The 19,014-nt window shown below is 41.6% G+C and overlaps 1 protein-coding gene across 1 annotated transcript in view; it reads right to left on the reverse strand.

The window, feature by feature from the left end:
• Nucleotides 1–19,014, reverse strand: part of cntnap2a (contactin associated protein 2a) — a gene marked incomplete at its 5' end in the record, with an annotated part of 317,844 nt that overhangs the window by 2,558 nt on the left and 296,272 nt on the right. The window contains 3 exons of the mRNA XM_083936142.1: nt 61–126; nt 1,568–1,852; nt 12,689–12,782. Coding sequence (XP_083792268.1) covers nt 61–126; nt 1,568–1,852; nt 12,689–12,782 — 445 coding nt within the window. The remainder of the gene's footprint in view (nt 1–60; nt 127–1,567; nt 1,853–12,688; nt 12,783–19,014) is intronic.

The raw sequence follows: 19,014 nt of genomic DNA on the forward strand, positions 1-19,014 counted from the left end.
GCTCTGCTTACCTCAAATGCAAATCTGGCAAAGACCGCTTTCAGAAATGAAATTCCTTACCTCCAATGATGGCTGAGTCTCTGTTGACTCCATCAGGAATCACTCTCTCCTCATTGAAGGGGAACTCTGCATTTGAGCACAGCAAGAAGAGAGAGAAAAATTCAAACTGCACATTCACACATAAATAGACTAAAAGAATGACAAATATATTAAGTCTAGCACTATCACTAACATGAATAGCTTCACAACACCAAGACCAAAGAGATGGTTAAGGTGCATTTCAAGGTCAGAAGAAAACCCAACATGTGAGATTCCTGCTCACAGCCACACAAAAATAGAGCACTTGGTCTTTTTTTCAGTAGTACAGAGTCACAGGGAATAATGTCATGCATAATTTGTACTGAATAATAAATACAAAGGTTTGCTTTTCAACACTGAAGCAAAAAGACACTGCTGCTGTATCGGCTAACTGCATCTGTACTACAGTAGGCGTCCTTATAGGGGATGGCTGGTGCAATACATTTAATGTATTGTTGTTTTAACTGTTTTTTTAAGATCCACGGCCAGTTAAATGGTTGATGAACAGGTGCTTCTTCTGCCTGTCCACTTTAATTCTCTGTCAGCAACAATGATCTGATTGCTGTGATTCTCCCTGAATGGACAGAAGTGCAGGGCAAATGAGCGGTGGTACGAGAGGTTGAAATGAGTGGAGGAGAGGGGTGGGTGATAAAGGAAGAAGTTAAAGGAGAATAAAGATATTGTTGAGTTCTTCAATAACAAAGAAACATACATATAAAAGCATGGATAGAGCTGCAGACATGTGTAATTAAGCCTTAATGCGCACAACCACCTCCACATACACCCAAACACTCACACAAACTGCTCCACCCTGCAATGAGCTGTCAGCTATTTCTGCTGCTGACTGCCTAGTTCTCCAGGGAGGTAAAGAGCGTGAATAGGACGGAGAAGAGGAGGCTGAGGTGGGAAAAGGGGGTGAAAACAGGAAGCAACGGACAGGAGGCTAACGATGTGACTCATTATAGTCTGTCAGTTGCCTGGTTGTGTTTAGAACGACTATATTGTATCCGAAAATGTGAGAAACAAGGGCGGAGAGGAGAGGAGAGGAGAGGAGAGGAGAGGAGAGGAGAGGAGAGAGAACCAATAAAGTCAAAACTTAAAATGGAAAAGCAGGAAGTTAGGAGAATGAAAAATCAATGAGAAGACAGACAACTATCATGATGGAACAAGAGAGGATGAATTATAGATTAAATATATCTACAGAAAATGTAAAGCAAAATACCAATCCTTTCTGTGGAAGGATGGAGAGCTGACTGCGAGTTTGGACCTGGAGTCCTGATCAATGGACCGCATCGATCTCAGATAGCTCAGATAGCTGCGAAGGCGCAGTTGGCACCGAGCCCGGGGAGTCTGCATCCAGAATAATGACACTGAAATACTAAACACCGGGATGCGGGTGGAATACGACCTTCGACACGGTAGTGCTGAGGTATGGGACTCAGGGACTGACAGTAGCAGTATACAGTATGATATTTGTAGTAATCCTCACCTGTGTTGTCCAGACGCCAGGGATCTGTTGCAGCCGACATCGGTGGGATGGTGAGAGGTGAAGACCCACAGTTGGACTCCACCAGTTTGCCCTGGTAAGACACCGGCAAGGCGGGTGCAGGATGTCTGTCTGGCTGACCAGCTGTTGGCGTGGCCTGGGCCTGCGCGGCGGTTCTTAGCGCGGACTTAAGGGGGGCAACTCCGTTGAACTGTACCCGTGAAAGACACCCAACAAAGCCTGGGGTGTTGTAACGCTCGATGATGACCGGGTCGATGTGTCCAGTCTCTGTACAGAGACACAGAGGTGGACACAATAACATTTTGTTATTTTCAATGAGACTGTTAAGACAAATGTGATGATAACTTACCTGGAACCATGCCCATACATTTGATTGGAATTGAAGTGAATTTATTTATAGTGCCAAATCATAACAAAGGTTATCTCAAGACACTTCACATATAGACTAGGTCTAGACCACACTCATGACTTATTCATGATTAACAGGGTTTGAGAGAAGATGGGTAGACAGAGAGAGCAAGGAGAAACCAGGGATCTGAAGCACTGACCACAGCAGCTTTTAAAGAGAAAGCATCAGCAAATCTTTTCTAAAACACACAAGAAAGATGAACACACACACACACACACACACACACACACACACACACACACACACACACACACACACACACACACACACACACACACACACACACACACACACACACACACACACACACACACACACACACACACACACACACACTTTTTCTGAATGCTCAAAATCTCTGACTGCACACACTCAAACTGTGATAGATTTTGCTGACGTACAGACTCAGTAAAACCAACATTGAATATCAATCAACAAAAAAGGAGGAGATAAGAGAGACGAGGAGGAGGGAGAAAGTAGAGAAGGAACATACATTGACAATGACCTCTAATGTCAAATTAAGAGAACAGACAATGAATTTACACCCCCCTCTGCTCTTACAGTCTCCCTGCCTCTCTTTTTCATTCTCCTTCCTATTCACAGGATGCCTTATGAGCACAGAATGTAGATTTGATTATCTCTAAACGGCAATGTGAGATTCAGTCTCTATAGTAATCACAGAGGAAAAACAAGACCAGGCTTCTACGTTGTTATTTCACATACAGTACTTGTTGTGGTTAACATTTGAACATGCTGCTCGTGCTACTTTTTTCATGACCGTACGAAAAATCCTGCTCTTTCCTCTCTTGTTTAAATTTGTGTAAACATGTAAACTGTTGGTTACGTTGCGTTCTTCCCCATTGATGTGTCTTAGCCGGTCCACTTATTGCCATGGCAATCCAGACAAATTCAGATGGGCCTCTGCAAATCCACTTATGTCTCTGGGCCACAGTCGGTTTCTCTCTCCTTTGACTTTCATCTGTCTTTAGTTTTCAAAGACAATTACGTCACCACACACACGCACGCACGCACGCACACATGGACGCACGCACGCACCCACGCACGCACGCACGCGCGCGCACACACACACACACACACACACACACACACACACACACACACACACACACACACACACACACACACACACACACACAGACACACACACACACACACACACACACACACACACACACACACACACACACACACACACACACACACACACACACACACACACACACACACACACACACACACACACACACACACACACACACACACACACACACACACAGCGGAGAAGAGAAGAGAGAGGAGAAACTGCAGCCAGCAAAGAAAATGCTAATACAACAAAAAAATAAAATCCATCCAACACCTACAATTGAGCAAAGACTTAAAACGAAAAAAACACACATCCTCAGACACGCTCCGCTCCAGCACGAGCATGGACTGACAAAAACAGCCACAACACTTTCGCAGAGCTGAAAAACGTCTTATTCCTTCACATGCTTGTGCGTGTGCAGATAGAGTTTAATGTTAACATGCATGGCTGCTCTGCTGCTACACGACAGAACCGCACCCAGAAGGAACTGCTGTTTGAACGGCCCTGCAGCAAAATATGAACATGGGATGAGTGCCGCTGTGTGTGCATTTGTGTGTGCGTGCATGTGTGTGTTTATTTATTGAATCGTGTTATGTCAGATGATGGGGTTCTGAGTATCTGGACAAGGCTTATAATGTAATTTTCTCTCTTTATTCCAGTTTGATGGGTCCAATACAAGTGTGTGTGTGTGTGTTTGTGTATAAGTGCGGGTGTACACTATTGATTGTGCTGCCAGGAATAGACCTCAGCACTATCTGAGTCTCCTACATATTCATCATCTGACCAGACCTTCAGACACTTGCATTGTGTGGACACTGAATACTGTATCTTTTGTGTGTGTGTGTGTGTGTGTGAGTGTGTGTGTGTGGGTGTGTGTGTGTGTGTGTGTGTGTGTTTGTGTTTGTTTGCTGAATAAAATCATTTGATACAGGCTGTGTAGTTTAGTTTTTATGGATAAGGTTTTAATGCTTCTAAAACTGTGGCTCAGCATCACACGTGTGATGAGGCACCTGTCAGCTCAGTCAACATATCCGCTAACAAACTTTACACCTTGAAAGCATGTGTGTGGACGGTGTGTACGTGAGAGTGTGTGTGTCAATTTGCATATGCGTGGGGCTGTGCAGGGTAAGTGGAGAGACAGATACAGTAGGGAAAGAAATGCTTTACAATGAGCACAGTGAACAGAATACTGATGACTTATGAATATGAATATACAAGTCTCCTCTCTCCTGTATGCCTGAACATGCGTTGATCATAGCAGAGGCCTGTGTGTGAATACTAATAGGCTCCCTGCTGGGAATAGAACAGGCTGCTTAGCGTACAATGCTGGTGAGGAAATGGCCGAAAAGCTCCTCTTGTTTCAGGTTTTCTGTGACCGGTAATTTCACGAGAGTGTGTTGCTTAGAAAGCTCTGTGTTTCCAATTTAAATAACATAAAGTTACCCGTGAACATCACACATTTAATATGAACTTAGGGCTGGGTTGTCACTGATAAGAGGCCTTTAATGGCAATATATCCATTTAGTACTAATGGAGGAACAAGAGGTGGACACAAGTACACAACTAACGCACTCCACCACATTAGACCTGTTCAGTTCAGGTGTATGCATACAGGAAGAAAGGAAGTCATTTGAATAGCTTAGTATATAATGCAATCAAATATAATCACAGCACAAACAGTGGTCTATAAAATGACCATGTCTCTAACGCAGTCTCAATAAAAATTCTATAATAAGCTTTCCATGGTAACTTCTTGCTGTATATGTTGTGTTTAACACCATGCTAAATGATGCATGGACATTAACATCAGCCTGTCAGAGTCAGTCACCACACACTGACCTTAAGGCTTGTAATCCTTCACTTTGCTTGCTTTAGTGGCTTCTACAGGAGCTTTCCCGACTGATCAATAAAACATTTGCAAGTACACACTTAAACCCGCAGCTCTCCCACACACTAATCGTGATTAGAAATGAGCGCAGGCTAATCCATATGGCTTCAGACTGCAATAATGAAATGTACCATCACATCTGATGAGGTCCTACAAATGTGTCATACCACATGTGACCCCCCTCCTCCACACACACACACACACGCGCACACACACACACACACACACGCGCACACACACTCACACACACACACACACACACACACACACACACACACACACACACACACACACACACACACACACACACACACACACACACACACACACACACACACACACACACGCACACTTCCACAACAGCAACAAGGTCAGCAAGTTGACCAGAGGGTTGCACCTCTTGATGATGTGTCATCAGCCAGTGACATTGCATGAATAATTCAAAAGGTGATGCAACAGATGAAGCTGTGACGACAGGGCTGATGCGAAGACAATAGGTTGGGATGTGTTTTGGGATGGGGATGAGGGTGGGAGAATTGTATGAAGGGGAGCAAATGAAAATATGAAGGGAGGATGGAGAAAATTGTAGAGCTAGCAGAGAGGGAGGGTGAGACTTCCTCTGCAAAAAGGGCGGTTGGTGAGATGAAAGGTGAGAGACATGAGAAGAGGAGGAGGAGGGGGAGGAGGAGAAAAGATCGAGAAGAGTGTCTCTGGAGTGTGTTTGTGTCTGAGTGAATGGCTAAGGGGAGTGGGAAAGAAATGGGGTGACAAGAAGGGTGCTCAAATGGAGGGGCAGGGTAGAGGAGATCAAACACAGTTGCCATAGCAACAAATGGAAGCTGATGTAGGGGTGAGAGACAGAAAAAAAGAAGGGGGTGGGTGGTGGGGGGGTTTATATGATGCATTTGAGACACATCAAGAGAATATTAATGTGAATCCACCCGCAACACCCTTTGTGATACAAAAAATAATATGTAATATGCTCACACACAAACAAACAAACAAACAAACAAACAAACAAACAAACAAACCATGTTGCCAGTCATGCATGATGGACCAGAGAGAGAGACAATTACAAATGTGAAGATATAATAAATACATGTTGTTTATTATTTTATCCTCTTCAAATCTGTTTGTGTATTTCGTCTCTTCATGCGTTTTTCTATTTTCTTCTCAAATATGTTCTATAACATCCAATGCAAAGTTTGATAATAACTAGAAACTTCTGGTCTCTAAACTGTTGTTAACGTAATAAAAACAACATAGTGATGAACCAAACTGATAAGAACTGCAGTGGAAAGAGACGTGTAAAGACAGGCGGCGTGGAGAAATAGAGAGGGATGAATTGAGAAGGTGGAGATAAAGGGATGAACGAGAAGGGAGATAAGAGCCAAAGTAGATTTCTGACTGTTGGTTTTAGACATGGAAAACACACCTGTGGTTGCAACGCCCTACTAAACACACACACACACACACACACACAGACACACAGACACAGACACACAGACACAGACACACACACACACACACACACACACACACACACACACACACACACACACACACACACACACACACACACACACACACACACACACACACACACAGGTGTATTCATCAATCCCTCCTCTAGCATCCTCCTCCACCAGCATGTCCGGTTGTACAGACGCCAAGCCAAGAAAAACCGACATAACAGACGCAGCAACAAACTGAGCAGTGAAATAATAAACACACATTTTTCCCTTCTGGCTTACACACACACACACACACACACACACACAAACACACACAAATACAACTGTAGTTACCTATGTGGAGTTTGCGTCAGTGTCTGTATACAGTTTGTGAGACAAACCAGCTTCCTCTCCTCTGCCACTCGTTCTTCCTCTATGTGCTGCGTGGATTACTTGACATTGTACCACATTGGCAAGCATCTCTCTCTCTCTCTCTCTCTCTTCCTCACTGCAGTGCAGTCCCACCCCCACTCCTGACACGGCAGCTGGAGAAAACCTGGATTGTGGACCCACACTGCCATGGATCAGGACTCGCCAGTATAAAGTACAACTAGTGGTCATAGCCAGGGAGGAGGGCATGATGTCATCCTTACACACACACACACACACACACACACACACACACACACACACACACACACACACACACACACACACACACACACACACACACACACACACACACACACACACACACACACACACACACACACACACACACACACACACACACACACACACACACAAAGCCACATGCAGGTACATCCATCTTGATTTAAAGGCACGCTTAGGTTACAGAGATTATAAACAGCCTGAAGATAAGTAAGAGAGAAAACAACTCTTTTATCAACCTCATCTAACATTGGGGTTCATCCTCTCTTTAATCAGAGTCAGGACCTCTGGTGGTTCTGCTCAAAGGTCACAACACAACAAGACAGTCATCAACCAGCGATTGGGAGGAAATTGATTGTATGGCATGCTTTGGAAGAGTGTGTGAATTACATGTGATCTGTACCTAATAAAGAATCAGTGAGTTTAAAATGTATCAAGTAGCTGAGCACTGAATCCTCAAAAATAGAACCCCCCAAAACATCAGCAGAGATCCAATAAAACTATTTATTTATACACAGATGCTTCAAGCAAACAATCTCCTCTGCGTGCAAAGTGGCCTCTGCTGAACGATGAGGGAGAAGGGTGCAATGTCTGGGAATTAATAAGTCGTTTAATTGGAGGGGTGCGTTCCCCTCCACTCAAAATGTTTTTATTTCTTCTTGTTTGAGCTTCACAGTACAAAAAGACACATGTGCAGAGTTCTAGTGTGTGTAAGTGTAAAGTTTCTATGTGCTTGTTTAAATTAGTGTGATTTGTGACATCACAAATAGTTTAGAAACCGATCATGGTCCAGTATTTAACTTGAATGTGATGGAAACGTAAAGCCTCTGGGAATGGACTTAACAGGGAAATAGGAGCAGATTCTGGATTTTTTATTGAAGGAGCAGATGTATAGATGATATAGATGCATAATCAAATGTTCATATAGATTTTACAAAATGAGCAACATATATACATCATTTCAATCAAATTATTTGAGGGATAAAAGGGACTTTTTACTATGAAAGCTACCTTTAGCTCCATCAGTATATGGTAAACTTTGATGCTATTCATTGATTATTGTGTTGGCAGGATGTCATTTGTACAGGCAGGCTGAGAGTTATGGTTGCCATAACAGGGTAAAACAATGCCGTTAATACCACTAATGAGCTTTATCTTCAGTATAAGACACTTTTCTGACAATGTACAAAATAGTGTAAAATAAAGTCACTTGGTTCACATAATGCCCTGCTTAAAATGGCTCCCTGATGCATCTGGAGTGCCACTGTATGATTGAAGTGAAAGAAAAGTTCAAAATAAAAGCACACGAAAAAGCCCTCCTGAGAAAATTCTTCTGAATGCAAATAATAGCCATTATGCCTCAAAGTTCCTCAGAATAAAGCCATTATACCTGGGGCTTGACTCGAAGCCTGTGTAAAATAATTGCCAGCAACCATGGGGACTGATGTGTGTGACAAGTTAACAGAACAAGAGAGGTTGGGAGGAATTGAAAAAATAAAAGACGGAAATCCGGATGTGCATGTCCTTTACAAGCAACCCTCAGGGCTACAATCATCTGTCTCTAATAGCTCTATCCCAGTGTCACTATTTTTACTTGCTCTCTCTTTGCCTTTGGCTCTGAGTTTATTCCCTTAGATAGACACACTCACATACAGCACCCTGCTCACACACACACACACACACACACACACACACACACACACACACAAACACACCCCCACACACACTCACACACACACACACACACACACACACACACACACACACACACACACACACACACACAGGCGCTCTCCCTGACAGATTTGTGGCACTGAGGACCGGGTTAGGAGCGTGCCTGCTGCTCTGGCTAATGTATGACTCATGTCATGCCCCCCATCTATTTTGCCGGAATACAGAGACCCAGGGAGGACAGACTAATATGCAATAAATCAACCCACCCACAAACACACACACACACACGGATACATGAAGGATACACACTTACATCTTAACCCTATATGTTGCTTTTAAGTACTGATATACAACAACCTCCACACACTTCGTACGGATACATTAAGCATCAGCGGTTTCAGTTGCATTACACTGCTTGTAGCATGTGCTGAATCATCCCTGTGCTTCATGATCAATACTACTTAAGTACAATTACTCTTGGCAGCAAACACAGTAGATCTCATGACCCTGGACCATAGATATTCACACTGACAACAAACAAACAAACACAATTCATCAGTTCAACATTCAAACATGGCGTTGACAAAACTCTGAATGTGAGGCTAGACCAATTTAAGCGTTTACTGCTAGTAAAAGCAGTGTGGCAGTCCTTCACCTGAGTCTGCATTAGGTCATTAGGTCATTAGGGCAGGTACATTAGCTAGGGCTGTAACTGATGATTATTTTAACAATTAATAGAATTATTGTTTATTCTATAAATTTTCCCCGTCCCAAATCCCAGTATGCTCTTAGACAATGGCTATACAAAGCCTCACCGTGCGGTAGAATATGATCTTATATAACTCTACCGACCTATCTATTTAACTATTGTTATTATATATATATTGTCTTCTGTGCTCTTCTATTCTGTCTTTAGTTTACACTCATTTTATGACCATGACGTACTGTTGTTATTCATGATGGGCTTTGTTCTATACTTTTTTAGTTATCTTTTTTTTCTCTTCGTTGAAAACCAATAAACACATTTAAAAAAAAAAAAATCCCAGTATGTCAGAGCACAAGGTGACATCATCAAATTGCTTATTTTGTACGACAAAAGATATTCCGTTTTGATTATATTGAAGAAGCTAGAAGTAAAGAATGCTTGGCATTTTGTCAAAATAGTTGTTATTTTTCTTTTGATTGACTCATAGATTAATTGTTTCAGCTCCAATACTAACACTTACTAAACCACTGTTATGACATCTGCAGTACATTATCAAATTGGTGGTAAGCGCGAAATTCATGAGTAAAACCCCAGCACAGAATGAGCTTATTTCAAGCTCAATTTGCTTTCAAGCTCAAGGAGACTCGGGAAGAAGAATGGGAAAATGAGGGAACTGCTTCAGCTGTACAGTGTCTAATGTGGAAGAAAAAAAGATAGGTGGGCCAAATTAGTTTCTAATGATGGAACTAGTCCATGATTGTGGGGGTTGTTTATGGGATTTGTATCCTTTGCAGCCCACAAGCAAAATGTAGTATCAGTTAGTGAAGGGACAAATAAAGCGCTATTGGATATTGTAACTAATGGGTAACTAATCAATGGCACCCTTTTAAGCAGATGTAGATACAAATAAAGAGCAAAATACAGAGTTGTTATCCAAAGTTAGTTAGTTGATATTAAAAAACACATGTTAACTCTAAATTACTGATACTTATAGAAACAGTGTTTGGTTATCTGTGCACATCTTTGTATTTCTATGCTTTAATGTTTACCTCACTTTACTTCTATCATCTTTATTCGAGCCAGCTTATCCCATCCCACGATCGGCAGACTGTGAGGTGATAGAGGAGACGTCGCTGTGATCAGTGTGTGTGCGTGCTTTACCAAACACAGAGTCTCTGTCTCCCAGAAATAGAGAATCTAATAGCTCCACTGTCTGACAGCCTCCTCTTGTCTCTTTGTGGTCCCAACAGAAGTGGAACAGATCTGATGAGATGTGCAAAATCAAACACCTCCTTTTGTTCTGTTTCCTTTATCTCTCTCTCTCTCTCTCTCTCTCTCTCTCTCTCTCTCTCTCTCTCTCTCTCTCTCTCTCTCTCTCTCTCTCTCTCTCTCTCTCTCTCTCTCTCTCTCTCTCTCTCTCTCTCTCTCTCTCTCTCTCTCTCTCTCTCTCATCACAACATTCCAGTCCTTCTTCTATTACCTCCCTCCTTTTCCCGATACAATTACCTCCTTGCTCTGCCTGTATGCATTATTCTGTTATGATGTTTACAAGAGACTTATGGTAACATCTAAATATGTTGAGTCGATTTATGTGTAAGGCTGCATATAAGGAGATGGCTAAATGAGTTGGGGCTGTTTTGGCATGGGCAGTGACTTTGTCCTTTGTGTCATAACGGCATCTGTGCTGTTTTAACTGGGTGAAGATGGATGGCTATGTTTCGTGCGTGCATGTGCATGTTCACATGCTTGTGTGCGTGCATGGTGTTGTATTCCCAGGGGTTCTGGTGGTGCATGCAGCAGTCGATAGTTCTGGCTGGTAAGTGAAGTCAGCCATAACTTCAACCTCAATGACTTCTTCAGCGCTTGAGGTAGAGGGCAAAAAAAAGATAAGAGGGAAGAAGAATAGTATAGAATAGAATAGAGCAAGCTGCAGCAAGATGCAAATAATGAGATTCAATCTTTCAGAGGCATGAGTAATTAAAGAAGCTAATTAAGCAGAATAAAATCAAGCCAGACACCAGAGCTACTAGGATAACCTTAACCTTAACTGGCTTTTTCGGGATTAGGGTACCCAAAGTCCAAGGTGTTTGGGAAGATGATTTAGTGCTTTGTTAAGACCTATCCGTTAATAGTTGGTTAATAGTTAATTCAATGGTAAAAATAAACTGATGCAAAAGATAATGAATCACAATTGAATAAGCTTCAGTGCACAAGCAATGTGTCAAAATCTAACCAATATAAAAAGCTCCATCAAAGGAAAAACCCACCTAAAGCTGGGGATGTGTTCTGACAGTTACCTAAGGTGGTCAAACATGGAGGGATCCTGGACAGTCTAATGCTCGGCAACGAAACACAAGTTCGCTTTTAACGAGTTTAATCTCTAAGCTTCTATCCTATCATAGAATTTGCCAGATTTCATAACCTTATCAACGACAAATATGTATGCAGAGATGGATGCAGCTGGGAGCATGTGCTGCACCGAGATCCCCCTTTCAATCCTCTGTCATCCTCTAGTGGACATAATGAGTAATTACAAAATGCACAGATTACAGTCAGACAACAGAGAAGAAAATGGAGAGATTTTGTTTGTGTGTATTTAGATTACCAAAATGAATTTATCATCCAGTCTCTAATTTGCTTTATGTCCATTAATGTATATACCTGTGTTTGAAGGGGCTGTTTGTAAATTAGATGGTTTATCTAAAGGTATTTAACTTTGCATGAAAGTGCAGAAATAGAATACAATAGAACCGTGATATATAAATGCACAAAGATAAACAGATCAAAATATACACAGAGAACCTAAATATGGCACCATCTGAAAGAAACTGTATTCACATGCTTTTACTTTTGAACAGGAGAGTTGTTGACTGAGTGTTTGCCTCATTAGAGACAACTGCTTTTATCTGGTTTCACCCAAGTGGATAAGCTCCAGTTAGGGATTACAGCAGGTCAACTCACATACATTAATTTCATTTCAATAATTGCGTGGATGCTTATTAAAATCAAAATGATCAGGAACCTGAGCTTATTAATACTCCAAAACGCTCCTGAACATGTAGTTTGAACCATGATGGGGTGGGCATGAGTTGTATAATTTGAGCTAAGGAAATGCATATGATCATAATAAGTGTGACAAAAGTTTGCACAGTGTGGAAATGGTTAAAATAGTGTCAGACTAGCTAACGTACTCACCAAAGACTTTGCCCAAGAACAGCGTCTTGACCAGGTTGAACTGTGTGTCTGAGGCGTCTGGGAGGGTGTAGCTGACTGGAGGGTAATGATCCAACTGGAACAGTGGAACAAAAGGAATGAGAGATAATATATTAGTATCTGCATTTTGGAGAGAGCCTGGGTCTAAATCTACTGATTGCAGCCTTTTTAGAAAGACACCCAGCCTAAGACCTGCATCAGCACATTAAACAAGATGATAAGGAAGAGATGGTAATTTATTGCGGTCAGGAAAACGCCCTAATGCAAGGCCCCAACACAGCACAATCAAAAGCTCAATGGCTCCCTCTTGTGGTCTATATTGTTCAGTAAAGGGGAAAACCACTCAGATAGAACACCTCTTTATTATTCCCATGACCCTGTAACATAACTGTAACAAATACAGACAACCAAGACTCAGTATCACCACCAGAATATTGAGGATTGAAACATGTCTGCCCCTTACGTCATCATTTGGCATGTGAGTGACACGATGCATGCTCTTGTTCTTGAAAAGAAATTTTAACACAAGCTACATTCAGATGGTTGTATGGAAATATTGTACAATAAATGGAAGATTTGAGTTTTAAATCGGACATATTATCCCCTTCGGTTTACTACAACACGTTTACATGCATTAAAACTGCAGGATGTAAAAAGCAAAAGTAGATTTGAATCTGAAGTAAAGTGAAACCTCTCCCTGAAGCTCGTGACGTAACACCCTTTCAAAATAAATAATATACCGGGTCCAAGCTGGTCCAAACCTCTTATTTCTACAACGCAGCAGTGCCGTGTTCCTCGTTGTTTGAACAGATGTGAGTTTTTAAAAAACAGTGTAATTGTCATTTTACCTCTTTGTTATGGATAGAAAAAGGTGTCTAAGTGACGTTAGAGGTGGTGGTAATTGTTCATGTGTTCGGCTGTTTTGTCTGTTTAATTTCAATGGAGTGTTTAGACCCGGAAATCGTATTTTGAAAGGGTGTTAACAGCCAGATAGCAACGTTCTCTCTCTCTGAAATGACCTGTGACTGACCAAAGTCTTCTGTCACAGGCTAGATTTTTCTAAAGCCTGAAAACAGAGCCAAGAGGAGGTGCAGAAGTTTTCTCTTAGAACACTTAAATTACCATACGATGAAAGATTATTATTGCCCAGGTTTAGTTAAAAAAACAAACATTTGTCTCATACTATCTGTCTGAATATACCTGTATTCACCCTCTGTTTGAAATGCTCAGTTTTAGCACCTGTCTCTTAAGTCCCCCTTCCAAAAAGCCCTGTCTGCTCTGATTGGTGAGTGTTTCTGGGTCTTCCACATCTACACTGTCGGGTTCTCTGCACCGTCATTGCAGCCGGGTAATGACTGTAACAACATTGTAGCCGCACTTTCTTTCTACCTATATTTATATAGTACAGTTGTGACATCACAACTATACAGAAGTCCACGAGTTTCTGAATATGGGCTGTGTGCATTTCTCTGTGATTTGAGCGTTTTAATACTTACACATTATTAATATAGCACCTCAACCTGCTTTATAATAAACATAAAAGGAAAACTTACTTGTTACAATAATAGTAATTTAATAATGTCTTCTTTCTATCATGCGTCTTTGATCATTCTCTATAAACCAGGTGAAAAACACACACAAATACCCTAATACTAGCTGGTGTCAGTATCGTTCTTAATACTATCGCAGTTGCTTACAGAAGTCGATCAGAGAAGTCTTCTTGGTTGGATAGTTTTGTCACTTATTTTGTCTTTTTCCTCTCTGTTTAGTCGAGGTAGTCACAGCTGAGCACAAACTTAAAAGCGATTTTCCATAATGATCCTGCACACAAACAGCTCTTCACCAGGACTCGAAATAAACGATCACGCATTAATTAACAATATATAATTTCTAAAGTCTGCGGTGGGTTCAAAGCATTCCCCGAGAATTTAAAACAGAGAGAGAAGAAGCAGCAGCAGCAGCAGAGGAGACGTGAGAGCAGAGAGGATGATGGAGGGAGGGAATACACGACTTTAATATCCCTGCAACATAATTAACTTGTTATTGCTGTTTCACTGAAGTTTCTAATTAGCTTGAAGGCTGCAGCCGGTGCTATCGAAGAGAATCATTTCAACCTCACAAATTGGTTTCTGTGTGTGTTCCAGAAATAAAAGATCTTCTTTCCTCCCTTGTCTCTGCTAACAGGAGAACTGTATCTCAGTGTACACCAGTCTGCAGAATGCATGCCAACGGCCCAAGCCAGGAGAGGGGAGGTTGATTGAAAACAATGACTTTTGTTAGTGTGTGTTTTGCTGGAATTTTGGTCCACTGATGTGCTGAATAGCTGTTGTGGCCTGTTAGCAGGGAGCTGAGCTGGACTGTGAATAAAGATTTTTGATTCATGTGTGTGTAGTAGTAGTAGTTTCTCTTGTTTACAGGCTTGAATCAGTAGAGTCCTCCCATACAAAAAATTCTCTCTACCTCCTACCCTTTCTCTCTGCACACACACAGACACACACAGACACACACAGACACACACACACACACACACACACACACACACACACACACACACACACACACACACACACACACACACACACACACACACACACACACACACAAACACACAAACACACACATCCTAATTTAATTCTTTCCAAAAGCCTGGTCTCAGTGGAGCATTGTGTGGGTTTTGTTTTCCACAGTGACTGGAGGGTGGGATAATGGGGCACAATTAAATTGCGCTCAGCTTATTTACTTTTATCTGCGAAAACAAATTGGCTGCACAGTCTATGAGGTGCGGTCTGAGTCTCAAAACCCCAAATAAAGGTCCACAGAGGAAGAGAACCGGGGAAGAAACCTCATTTTACCAAACTTTGTCAATTACAACTGCAATTATTGGGATCTTTTCCTTTCACGCTGCACCATCTAGACAACACAATTTCCCCCTTTAAAAGTGCTGTTGGTGCCTCTACGGTTACATAAAGCTTACATAAGCAAAGTAATCAGGGGTTAGACAAAGAGAAAATTAACAATGGGTGAAATCTATTTCCCTAACTATGTGCTCAAAAGGGACCTAATTTAACCAATGTGCTGTATATATTCAAACTAATCTACAGTACACTGAGAACTTTTTACTCGTAGCAGCTCTGTTTCCTTAATGATATCTGAGGGACAAAAAGACTCCCATCACAGATTAAACATTAGAGAAGCTAAGTGCAAATAAATGCTAATTTTATTCTTCTTCTTTTTTTTTTTTTACTCAAATGAATAGTTTGACCTCATTATCAAGTGAACAACTGGATTATTGTCTTACGCTTCACAGCTCGAGCCAACCATTCACACCACTAATACCAACCACCGCAACAAGAGAGAGAGAGAGGAGAAGAGAGGAGAGGAGAGGAGAGGAGAGGAGAGGAGAAGAGAAGAGAGAAAGAAACAGAGATGAGATGTCTGGTGCCTGAAGGGACTTCTCCCTTTCATCTCTAAACCCTTGCGTGAGAGTTTGAGAGAAGGCAAAAGCCAGAGATGGGAACATATTTTGATATCTTCTTGATACACCTTTGATAGCGAGCTAACCTGACAAGACCTTACAAACTGCTTAAAAACCCAAACACTTGCCTCCTGCACAGCGCTCTGTATGCTTGTGTGCACGTCTCAGCAGATATTTGTGTACACATGCAAATCCACGCCCTGGAATAATACCTCAGGACTATGAAGGGGTTAGATAACCCAAATGCATCAAAGTGATCTTTGTCATTTTGTTTTGTGGAGCTACTTTCTTTATCTAAATACAAGATCTAACCCCCTCCTTTCTCTCTCTCTACCTACTTTTTCTCTTGCTCTCTGTTTCTCTTCTGCTCCCTTTTCTCTCAGATTCCAATTACCACACTCCTACTTGTCTTCCCACTTGTTCTCTGCCGTGTCTTTAAACTAAACAGTCGCTTGTCTAAATGCCTTTAAGATTTGCAGCTCTGATAGCAGAGAAGTGAGTTCTCCGCAGCCTGAGGTAAACACTCAACGCGCTCTTACCCTGGAAATTGAATTTGATCCACAGGCTGGCCAACCAGTATAACTGACTTTTATTGCATCTGGCTCATAACTCTGCCTCTCACTCACATTGTTATACCTCAGATCAAAGCAGCTTCAACAAGGACCTCTGAAGTTAAAAAAAGATGGGTTGGTTAAATTTCCAATGCTTTTGTTTTAGGCTTTAATGAATAATGCAATCATTTGTGATTCAATTTCAAACTCAGTGATTAGCAAGTGTGCATTTCAGCCCACAATAATTCAGTTTTAACATTCAAAAGCAGCTGACGTTTTAGGACAAGCTCTGCACACTTTGTCTGGCTGTAAATGCTGTTGAACAGGTCTGTGAACCATGTGGATCTTTTGCAACGAATATCAAAATCTGCACTTACTATTATAGCCACTCTGGGGCAGTGGAAACAAGAAGTTAACACAAGGCTGACATATTATCCCCTTTTAAAGCAGAAATTATACTTTCCACATCCACAGGTATGTGAGGGTTGGTGTATATTGATGTACCTCCAATTAGTTGTGATCAGGGCAAAGTTTCTTGATTCACACTTTAAGTCTATTTCTGTAGCATTTAGGGAAACATGATTTGCATAGGCAGCTGTTTAAATCACACAAATATCCACTGTTTTATGTTGATTGATTCACTCCCAGTCAGTGTGAGATGTCTACAGTTGGAGGGAAAATAAAATCATCAATATCATCAAATCAATAGGCTACAAAAACACTGTGGATTTCTTCCCTCAAAGTCAACATGAAAACTGTTTTGGCTCAGTAAATGTCTGCTGCCAGTCAACCTGGTGAAGGCAGGTTAGCAGCCGATGTCACTCAGCTGCCAACAGACGACTGTGCTGCGTTTTCCATAGGATGACACAATGCTCATGTCTGGCTTCCAATGGGGATTCACAGTGACAAATTAGTTAAACTCACTTCCCCTTTTTTCCTTATTACACAGAAAAATACAACCATAAACCTTCTAAATGAAAGTTTCTCTTTTTTAAGGAACATAGACTCAATTCACTTGTCAACTTATCGTAAACACACTTCATTCAAACTCATCTTAGTCAGCATTTCCACTGTGCCCACAATCACCAAATCTGGTTGGGTTGAAAAAATAAAATAAATCCTTAATTCACAGAGTAAGATGTGAAAATATGCCAGCTTTAAGCTCTGTTTTTCCCGCTGTCTCCCACCTGTCTCCCACCTGTCTCCCCACTGTTTGATGAGCAGCTGTCCGACTCTGCAAAGCAGCAGCTCATTAGAGGCAGACCATTAAATTAGTAAAAAAAAAGACAACTATCCAGTCACTCAACCCTAGTAGCGATGTACTGACAACATGTGAAACGTGTCCTTCAAACGGACTCCAAAACGCAGTATAAATAGAATCATTACATGTCCGTGGTGTCGTCAGCATTAGCTATAACATTAAGAATCACTGGCCACTCGATCAATGTAAGTTCAATGTTTGCTCTTTTTTTTAAGCTCTGTTTAAGTCTGCACCAACTCCTTAGGGAAATGTCTGGCTCTTTAGTTGCTAAATGCTCCACATCGTCCATGAAGTAGTTGCTAACTTTGTCTCTCTGCCCTTGAATGTGTAAATTGTGTATTCTATATTTGGGAAACAAGTAAGCAGACTACTACCTACCTACTCCCTAGCCTTGTTCAGTGTTTCTCTTGTTGCTTTCATCCTCAGCAGAATGACTCATTGGTCTGAGCTACAGTCATGGTCCCTGGCTAAAAGTAAATGAACTATAACTAAAACCCCTCAAGCATGTGTGAAGGTAGGAGAAAATGGAGAGATGGAAGGCGTACAGTGGAGTGGACAGAGGAATGATTGAATTATGTTGATTTTGTGGTGCGGCAGTGTGAAGCCTTTGTAGTAAGTTGACCTGGCAAGGTCTCACTTGTGCATGCATGTCTGTTAGTATGCATGTCCACATCTGTTTACCCGTGTATGTTAAGTTCCTGCTTGTACCTTGAAAGGAGCCCGGGGGCAGTAAGGCAACACGAAAAAGTTTTACTCATAAAAGTGTTCTTCGTTAACGCACCTTCTGGCTCTACTTTTCATGCCCTATCTATAAACTTAATCTATTTTCTCTCTCCATCCCTCCCCCACAGGTCCCTTGCTGATTTTTTTACCCCTGAAATCCAAATTACCACAAAATGCCCAACAGTGTTCCTTTTAATTTTCTCATCAGTCTTTAATGTTTAAGTGGTCAACCTATCATTTAAGGACAAGGATTTTATTTAGGGTACAGCCCGGGCACATGGGGAGTGTGAATCTGGGG

The sequence above is a fragment of the Echiichthys vipera genome (assembly GCF_963691815.1).
Source record: "Echiichthys vipera genome assembly, chromosome: 21".
Lineage (NCBI taxonomy): Eukaryota > Metazoa > Chordata > Actinopteri > Perciformes > Trachinidae > Echiichthys > Echiichthys vipera.